The sequence below is a fragment of the Quercus robur genome, chromosome 1, assembly GCF_932294415.1.
Source record: "Quercus robur chromosome 1, dhQueRobu3.1, whole genome shotgun sequence".
Taxonomy (NCBI): Eukaryota; Viridiplantae; Streptophyta; class Magnoliopsida; order Fagales; family Fagaceae; genus Quercus; species Quercus robur.
In genome coordinates, this window is record NC_065534.1 from 12605944 (window position 1) to 12615725 (window position 9782).

The 9782-nt window shown below is 33.4% G+C and overlaps 1 protein-coding gene across 2 annotated transcripts; it reads left to right on the forward strand.

Annotated features, from left to right (window-relative positions):
• The first annotated feature begins 951 nt into the window (after positions 1–951).
• LOC126721573 (transcription factor TGA9) lies at positions 952–9580 on the forward strand. Of its 2 annotated transcripts, none has more exons than XM_050424630.1 (13): positions 952–1158; positions 1236–1388; positions 1568–1659; positions 1994–2070; positions 2388–2651; positions 3537–3581; positions 3688–3747; positions 3889–3966; positions 4129–4177; positions 5202–5473; positions 6199–6423; positions 8485–8627; positions 9213–9580. In XM_050424630.1, exons 2-13 carry the CDS (start codon positions 1264–1266, stop codon positions 9298–9300), a joined length of 1518 nt encoding a protein of 505 aa, XP_050280587.1. In that variant the 5' UTR covers positions 952–1158; positions 1236–1263; the 3' UTR covers positions 9301–9580. The 2 variants fall into 2 exon arrangements, with proteins under 2 accessions (XP_050280587.1, XP_050280581.1); XM_050424624.1 differs by having other exon boundaries at positions 1248–1388.
• The last annotated feature ends 202 nt before the right edge of the window (positions 9581–9782 follow it).

Genomic DNA, 9782 nt, shown 5'->3' on the forward strand with positions numbered 1-9782 from the left:
TATTAGTCATCAGGTTTCTGATCAAGAAAACAAGTATTAGGACACATGAAAACAATCTAACCATGTATAACCAATGCAGTAATTAGGAGCTTAACAAAGAAACTAGAATGAAACCAGTCTGCACCATAAACCTGCACCTCAGGTTATGAGGGGAAAATAAATTTCTATTAATAGAAAAGAATCTTAATGTGGCATGGTTTTAGGTGATGACAGGGAATGGATGTAGACCCATCAACGAAGGAGATAATACCAAACACTAACATGTCAAGAGCAGAGATCAAAATTTACAAGTGGGTTTTGGTCTTGGATTATTATACTATTGTTATGGTTGAAATGGCACGAGCAGAACCTTCAAGTAACAATAAAATAAAACTCTCTCACCTTAGTTGTCAAAAGCAAACTCAATCTTTCCTTTGGGTGTAAAAACATTAAAAAGAAAACACCTTTAGAACTTTTCTTTTTACCATCTTTTATGGTAGAGAACCTTGTCTTATCTCTTATTAAATGTTGAATTTAATGTAATTTATTTAATAAAATTTAATTTTTTTGTCCTCCTCTTTAAATACTTGTATAGCGCTGAAGAGCCCAAAAAAGCACCAATCAAAAAGCACAGGCGGTTAGAAGAGAGAGAGAGTGGAGTAGGAGTCAGTGATTCTAGTGGGTTCCTGGCAAAGACCCCACCCTCACATTTATTTTCAGTTTCTTATTTATTTCCACTTGATTAGTATTTTTTTCTTTTTCCAAAGCGGCAAAGCCTACACACACCCCAGAGGGCCTCTCAGACAGGTCTGCAAGGACAGGATTTTCTGTACTATTATATGAGTTAAAAAAAATCTTGATAAATATTTACAACTACATGAGGTGTTAAAAGCAAACTAAGACAGACTAATCAAATAATAATTCAGGTTTCTTCATAGAGAAGGAGAAAAGGAACAGATAGAGACACCCCATGAAAGATCAAAAGGTGCAAAGAGAGAGAGAGAGAGAGAGAGAGATATATATATCTGAGAAAAAGACTGGACCCTCTTCAGGTTACTTAAATATACTTTGACAAGATATCTTTGATCCTTTGCTGCCGCTTCTGCTCTCTCTCTTTCTCTCTCTCAGCTGACCTTTTCTGCAAGTAAGGATTCTACTTAGGACTTCAAAAAAATTGAGGTAAACATAAGTGAATTCTTAAAAATAGTTATCCAATTCCTCTGTTTTTGTTGTTATCATCTTAGCTTCTGCAACATGTTCCCTTTCAGTTCTTGCTAGAATGGTATGAGGTCGTCTTACATGGCGAGCCATAGAGTTGGGGAGACTGGTTTATCAGACTCAGGACCTACAAACCACCATGTTCCTTATGCAGTTTTTCATGGAATTAATGCTCCTTCCACAAGTTTTCTGTATGTGAAACAATATCTTTTTTTTCATTGTTCCATCAAAATTTTCTTCTGAGACATACAAAATTTAAGATGATTTCCTTAATGGGTTTGCTTTTATTTATTGTATTTCCAAATTGGATTGGGTTGGTTTGCTTCTTTGGTCATGTCTGACATGGTTATTAATTCTTTTTCTTTCCTAGCAACCAAGAAGGATCTGCTTTTGATTTTGGAGAGCTAGAAGAAGCAATTGTGCTGCAAGGAGTTAAGATAAGAAATGATGAAGCTAAAGCACGTATGCTACTCTCTCTATTCTATCTTTTCTCCTTTTGTGACGTGTGATAGAAATAACCAACTCCTAAAAGCAAAGAGAGAGAGAGGTTTGAATATGTCTACAGAAAGGCACAGTAGGGAGGGTTACCATTTCCAATACTGTAATGATTCTGATGCAAGGGACTCGAGTGGCGTGAGGCTACATACTTAGAAACCTGACCTTCCCAGCATGATTTACTGACCCCATAACTGCAGAAAAGGAGGATTAGGTTCCTCCACCTTTTGAAAACTTTGAAAAATCTTGTAGTCTTTATTTTGGTGATCCTCTGAAGATTTGGCCTTTGTGATTCTTGCAGCTTTATTCACAGGCAGGCCTGCAGCTACTCTGGAAATGTTCCCTTCATGGCCAATGAGATTTCAAACTACCCCAGGAGTACTAGTTTCTAAACTTTATTCATCTTTGACCTTCTCTCTTTTCATATGGCTTCTAGAAAAAAAAAAAATGTTTAAAAGTTGAAGCACAATAGAACAAATGAACAAATATCCCAACCAATATTTTCACTTTCATGGTACAAGTTTTTCAAATCCTCATTTGAAAAGTTTATAAACTTTTATGTTTTTTCAGGAGAATTTAATATTGTTTGGGATACCCATTTGCAAAATGAGTCTATTGTGGGGACTAGAATGATTTTGGGATGATTCTCTGGATGCACTCATGTGAAGAAAGTTTTGTTGGGTTTCTTATTTCAGGGAAGTTCAAAATCAGGAGGAGAGAGCACAGACTCAGGATCAGCAGTAAACACTCTTTCAAGCAAAGGTGACTTAGCTGAGGCCCAGTTGGAACCAGAATCTCCCATCAGTAAAAAGGCATCTTCCTCAGATCATCAGGCTTTTGATCAGAAGCATCTGCAACAGTTTCAACAGCAACAATTACACCAAGAGATGGCAAGTGATACTTCAAGAACGGGAACATCACAAAATCAATCTGCTGCTGGCAAAGCACCTATGGACAAGGTTCTTAAACTACAGTTTTTAACTGTTAATCTCCCGGTTCTCTCTCTTACCATATCCCCAAAACTCGGCAAAAAGTTGGTATCTTTATTGTTATTATTACTGTTTTGCTCTCTCTCTCTCGCTCTCTCTCTCTCTCTCCCTCTCCCTCTCCCTCTCCCTCGAGCATATCTTCATATACAACAGCACAGATCCCAACAACTCTCAGAAAATCAATAAAGTTCAGAGTTTCCCTGATTTCTGAACGATTTTCTGATGAATGTCTGACATGAAGCGAGAGAAATAGAGAGAGAAAGAGAGAGGTGTACTGTTCACATAAAAAAAGGCAAAGAGAGAATCTTCACAGTAGTTACCACTGTTTCTCATTATATTGCTGACCCACTTTAGTCCTTTACTCAATTCTTATAACTCTCCCCAACAAAAACTTCATGTTTTTTTATCCTTAAGATCAGTTTTGGAATTAGAAGCCAAAACACACACGCCCACAAAAAAAAAGGCCAAACACAAAGCAAAATGGAAGATAATGATGTCTTTTGCTACCCTTATTATGTTGATGATTACCTGCATCAAGAGCAGTGCTCAACTCACCATCAGAAATCAGAAATACTTCCAAGAGATTCTGTGAGCTCTTTAATCATTGTATTTTGTTGTTTAAGAATCACAGAATCTCCCCAAAGATACAGCTATGCTATCAATGCTTAAAAAGTAGAATAAAAATTAAAATAATAGTAAAATCATTTTCTTCTATCTCTTTTTTTTTTTTTTTTTTTGCCTTCTTCCAAGTTTAGTTGCTAAATAAACTTAAACAAAGAAAACAAGGTAAACCCTTTCTCGTTTTAGCTCTTAAAAGTAATAAACTTCATCCTTTTTTCTTGAATATTATTGCAGAGAAAGGGAGCTGGTTCAACATCAGAGAAGCCACTTGATGCTAAGGTACTGAAAACACATGATTTATTTTTCCAGAAGATTTATTTTTCTTTCCAAATTCTTTACCTTTTGGTGTTAAAATGTCAATCTGAAATTCTGTTCACTGCTTCAGACATTGAGACGTTTAGCTCAAAACAGAGAAGCTGCAAGGAAAAGCCGTTTAAGGAAAAAGGTATGTGTAACATTTACTTTACTGGAAATTGAAATTATGGTTTTCTTAAACTTTAAGCTTAGAATTATGAAGTGAAAAAAAACAGAAACAAAAATAGAATCTCAATATACACTCATGTCTGTCTTTCTCTCTCTTTAACAGGCTTATGTACAACAGCTAGAGACAAGTCGAATAAAGCTTGCTCAGCTTGAACAAGACCTTCAAAGATTGCGCTCTCAGGTTTGAGAATTAAATATGTACAAAATTTTATTTAGTTAAAAAAAAAGAAGAAGATGATTACTGTGTCTAAAATTACAATCTATTAAGTTATTGGCAATTTGACATGTTAGTTAATTAATTAATTGATTAATTAATTTAAATATATTTTTGTTTGTACAATAGGGACTGTACTTGGGTGGTTCTGGTGCTGGTGGTGGAAATATCAGCTCTGGTTAGTTCATCTCTCTCTCTCTCTCTCTCTTTCTTTTTGTCTGAGTTTTAATGAAGGAACATAGATATGCTTTATTTACCAAAGTACCCATAGTTTATGAAGGTATTTTTAGAAAGACCTAGAGATTGGGCAATGCCCTTTGGTCGTACACATTTTTTTCTGTAAGAGGATCACACGTGGCAGCTGGTCACTAGTCAAAGAGTGATTGTGAGTAAAAAAATTCCAACATAAAGTAAAATTTGATGATATCAACTTTGAGCTCAAGTGAAAATCTTCTTCGTGTAATGAATGAGCTGAGAAAATTCCAGACTGACCAAAAATATGGTTTTTTAGTCATCTACTCTTTTTTTAGATATGGATAAAAAATATATAGACACAAGAAGCACTATTTAGTATTTGATATATTATAGGTTTTTTTTTTTTTTGGTGGAAAAATTGGACCTACATTTGAATATGAAAATTTCCCAATTCCCTAATATTCCAGTCAAATTTCTCAAACATGTGTGCATATGATTCATGTGGCAGACTCTTGTGCAGTTGTACTTACCATTTTTGTTTTGTTTGTTTGTGTTTTTTTTTTTTTTTTTTTTTTTTAAAGAAAGGGAAGACTTTTCTGATTTTGACCAAATTTTCTATATAAACTCGTTCCCTAATTTTTTAAATTTATTTTTAAACAATTTTTGTTGGAGGATTCAGGAAACAGTAAAAGGGTCAGATTTTTCAGATATCCATAATTGAATCTCAAGAGATTTTTTGGCCTTTTCCAAGCATAAAAAGCCATTCTATCTTTTATTTTACTTTGTGTGAATGATTGATCCATTCCATGGTGACAACTTCTTTTTTCTTCCACTTTTAGAAGCATAAACAAAGCTCTCTTAGTGCACATTATTGTTAAAATATTGCCCAACTTGTTCCAACGTACGATATAGCATTCCATTTCATACTAAAAGTTAAAAAGATGGTAATCATTATTAATAATATTATTATTTTTATGATGATCGATATTATTTATTATCTTGTATAGGAGCTGCAATGTTTGACATGGAATATGCAAGGTGGCTAGAAGATGATCATAGGCACACATCAGAGCTTCGGACTGGGTTACAGGCACATTTATCAGACAGTGATCTTAGACAAATTGTTGATGGATGTATTTCTCATTATGATGACATGTTCCGGCTTAAGGCAGTGGCTGCCAAATCTGATGTTTTCCACCTTATTACCGGAGTTTGGACTAGCTCCGCCGAGCGTTGCTTCCTCTGGATGGGTGGTTTTCGACCCTCTGAACTCATCAAGGTTTGGATTTCCAAAATTGCATATGATATTGTTGACATTTTTTTTTTTGGACCATAATTTTAGTTGTGCCATTTTGGTGGTAATGTAGGAATTTTAGACTGTCACAATAGGGAAATTTTAGTAGTGTGTAAATAACCAAATAATATAAATAATAGTTTCGTAAATAACCAATTAATAAAAGAGCAGAGAAATTCAGTACAGTGAATATTCCCTATATTGATGGACCCATTGTCATTTCCAAAGTGATTCAGACAAAGCCAGAATGCCCCAACAAAAGGGTCCATTTCTTTTTTGGAGTTAATAAAGGGGTTCCTTTCTTGGATGCTATAAAGTTTTCTTCGCATTAACATTTTCGCTTTTACTTTTTTATTTTTATTTTTTAAAAAAATTCTAAATATATAACATCTCATATTGAGGTGGTTGAGGTAGTAGGTTAGAAGTAGCGAATGGTAATAATAATATCAGTAGTGTTTCACTTAAAAACTATGTATACGCTAGTCAAAATCTACTCCTCAGATTATGTATAATGTGATATTATTTTCATTTCTTTAATCACATAAATTCTAGGTAAACCTTTTTTTCCAAAAAGAGTTGTACACATGCAAATCCTATATTATTAATATTTTTTTTAAAAGAAAAAAAAAAAGTTAATGACCAACTTGCTAGCTCTCTTAGCTTCTAAGTTCTAACTTTGTTTGTTTATTTTGGGGGGTGTTAATTATCAGATGTTAATAGGCCAATTAGACCCATTGACAGAACAGCAAGTGATGGGGATTTACAGCCTCCAACAGTCTTCAAACCAGGCTGAGGAGGCTCTATCCCAGGGCGAGGAGCAGCTCAAACAGTCTCTTGTGGACACAATTGCTGCCGGTCCGGCCCTCGATGGTGGCATGCAACAGATGGCTATGGCCTTAGGCAAGCTATCCAATCTTGAAGGCTTCGTACGACAGGTAAAAATTATCAAATTAAACCCATTATAGTTTGCAACATTTTGAACCTTAATTTTTACCTCACATAAATAACAACTTTCTAACATAGTTTTATTAAATAGAAACGTGACCTTATTGTTATAATAAATAAATAAAAAGACAAATGATCCTATTAAGTACATCTGCATGCGTCATGCATATCAAGTAGTACACGTGCATATCGTATGTCACAAAATTCTCAATGAACACACTAGCTCATATATGTTGTTAATTACAATGTTATAACTTGTGGAATTCGTTTTCATTAATCTTTTCTCTTCCAAGGAAGTCATTGACTTCTTTGTATTATAGTGTTGACTTACTGTATTAAAGTGGATAAAAGTGCTTACAAGCTGCACATATAACTCCTTGCAATCTTGGAAAAACACAAAATCAAAACTTTCATGAGCAAGAGTGAAGGACCTTCCAATTAGATAGTCATATTTGTCAAAGAGGTTGAATTCTTGCTCCCTATTTTAGATTAATTAACTCTAATGAAAAAGATATTTGATGCGTAGCAAAACCTGGTGTGTCAAGATTGAAATCAGGCCCTAGCTATGCTGCATCTTTAGTATAAAGTCTATTTTAGGTAAGTTCTCGCAGCTGTAGTTTTTCAAACTTTCTTATTAGTTATTAGCGCCAGTTTCATACTCGCCTAGTAGGTCTCCCAAACATGGTTTTCATCAAGAAAATAACTAGGTAAGTATTCAAATCCTAGATGCATGTATATGGACTAATCCACTTGTCAAGAAAGACTATCATGTATTAGATATTTAGATCTCACCTACCATAAGTTAGGAGATTATTCACATGGAGCCCACTTGAACAAGGGTTAAAGGATTTTATTTAAACCTTTATCCTAATTATGTTTGTCACTCATGCCGACAAAAAAAACTCAAAATCCCATGTTATTGTTTCATATTATACTCCACTAATCGCAGTTTTTCACACATTTTTTTTTTTTTTTAATGAAAAGTATAAAATAAAACATAGAGGGCGGAATAGAGATGATTTTTGTTGAATACGCAACAATCAGGTCAAGATTAAGCTTCGGTAGGTTAACAAATTGGTTAAAACGTTTCCTTCTTATAGTCCATTCCATTTCATTGTATACCACTATATACCTTGTTTTGCGCCGCAATTCAAACACACCAAGTTATACCTGAAGACCTGAAGGGCAAGAATCCATGGAACTTTATGACTTCAATTTTAACATTTTTATTGAGTATTTGACCTGTAAGCTTTTTAAAAAACTGTAGAGGAAAAGTGATCGAGGGGCAATGTTAATCTAGTCAACATGTACGCTAAAACCATTTCTAATGTATTAGATGCTGATCCAACGGTCCAATACAGTCCAACTTTTGATCATCATGAATAGGCTATATTTCTATTGTGCTTTTGGTCAACTTTGAGATGTGACATATATTTTATGTGAATAATATAAATAATCTCCACTGCATGTCTGCCATTTGTACGGTGGATTGTCTATTTCTATTAGGGAATATATATTGCTTTGCTGCTAAGAAGTCCATCAAAGATGTTGAATGCTAGGGTTTTTGATGTGGTATTTTCATCTTATAAGGTACCTATCAGAAGTTGGTTTGAAAGTGATGCCTGTTGAAATAAAAGCCCTAGCTACACCTATCAACAAAACTTTAAAAATAATTTGGGGAATATTTACTAATTAATCAAATGGAAAAACTTTAGGATTTTTCTATTTTTTTAATTCTATGATTGGAACAGTCCAAATTTATATATAAGACAAAATAATGAGTTTCAACACCTTTGAAATGTTCAGTTCTTGTCCATGTGCCCCCTTGCACTAGGGACACATTTCAACTCTATTTGGTGGTTGTGGTTTCATAAATAAATAATATACCTATTTGTGTTGTTGTTCATCTATATTTTCTATGATTAATTTTATTTATGGATTTTGTTAAAATTATTGTTAAGTGATTGAATTCATAATTTCCTAATAGTTTAAGCTTTTGGAACAGTGGGCAATTTAACAGATTTATCATTTGTATATGCTTTTAAATTCAGGCTGATAATTTGAGACAGCAAACCCTTCATCAACTGCGTCGAATATTGACGGTTCGACAAGCAGCAAGGTGTTTTCTTGTAATTGGGGAGTACTATGGCAGACTAAGAGCCCTTAGTTCTCTTTGGGCTTCAAGACCAAGAGAGTAAGATCACCAAAAAAACTATAACTATTTAATTCTTGGTATATATTCTTTTTTCTTAGGCTCTATTTAATGATCTTTGAAATGGTTCATACTAATAGTTTCTATTGGATATTTTACATACAAATTCAAAATGACCCTTTACATTTTTTTCCCTTCTCTCTATTCCTTTTCGAATTAGTCAAAAGAACTGTAGAATATAATTTGTACTGGGTGAGTAAATTCAACTTATTATAACTTCATACCTAAAGAAAAAGGTGGCAGCGACTTCTTTTGGGATATCATTTCAACCCTGAATTTTTTTTAAAAGAAACTAATGTAAAAATCACAAATATAATAAGTCATTCTTCTTGAGATTACTTAAGATGCACTTCAAGTAATTTTATTCTATACGTATTCTAGCTTCCATTCAATTTAAAATTAAACTAAAAACAATAATAATAACGAAAAGTTAATTATAGCTACAATGTAAGTGCTAGCTTTTAGATTAGCTTGTCTAAAATATATATTTTTGTTAATTATTATTATTATTATTAGTTTAGACTATTCATGTATTAAGGTAACCAATGTTGAAGTTTTCTCTATCAGGACCATGATGACTGAAGATAACTCATGCCAAACCACCACGGATTTACAAATTGTTCAACCTTCGCATAATCATTTCTCAAGCTATTGAATGAGAATCCATTAGGCACAAAAAGATGACCCAATGAAAAGAAGTCCTTAATTAACTCTTGCTTTCATGGAGGAGCCGCCGTTAGATATCTTCAAGCTACTTTAGAGGAGGATAGGAAATTTCTTCTTCTTTTTTATCTTCTGCTTTTTTTTAGTATCTTTATATATAATACTATGTTATCTTGTACATATAATTAAATGAATATTATATCTCTCTATTTGCTTAAACAATGAGAAAAAAATGGAAAAGTTTGAGTATATACACCATAATAAATTGAGCATGTTGCGTTTTTGTTTCTATCCCATGAAACTACTACCTTCATCAAATGGCTTTGAAATTTTAAATAGGTGTAAAGGGATAAAAACAAACTAAGAAAGAGAGAGAATGTTGGCTTCATTTAAATGAAGTGGTTGAGAGCAAGAGTATTCTAATAGAAAGAACAAGACGAGGAAAAGAATACAAATTAGAACATTCTCTTCTTA

What these genes read in the sequence shown, in the direction of transcription:
- LOC126721573 (XM_050424630.1), top strand. Translation starts at nt 1,264, where the DNA reads ATGAGGTCGTCTTACATGGCGAGCCATAGAGTTGGGGAGACTGGTTTA. An exon ending in TTGAAGGCTTCGTACGACAG is followed by an intron (nt 6,424 to 8,484) that starts GTAAAAATTATC and finishes TTTTAAATTCAG; the next exon opens with GCTGATAATTTGAGACAGCA. An exon ending in TGGGCTTCAAGACCAAGAGA is followed by an intron (nt 8,628 to 9,212) that starts GTAAGATCACCA and finishes TTTCTCTATCAG; the next exon opens with GACCATGATGACTGAAGATA.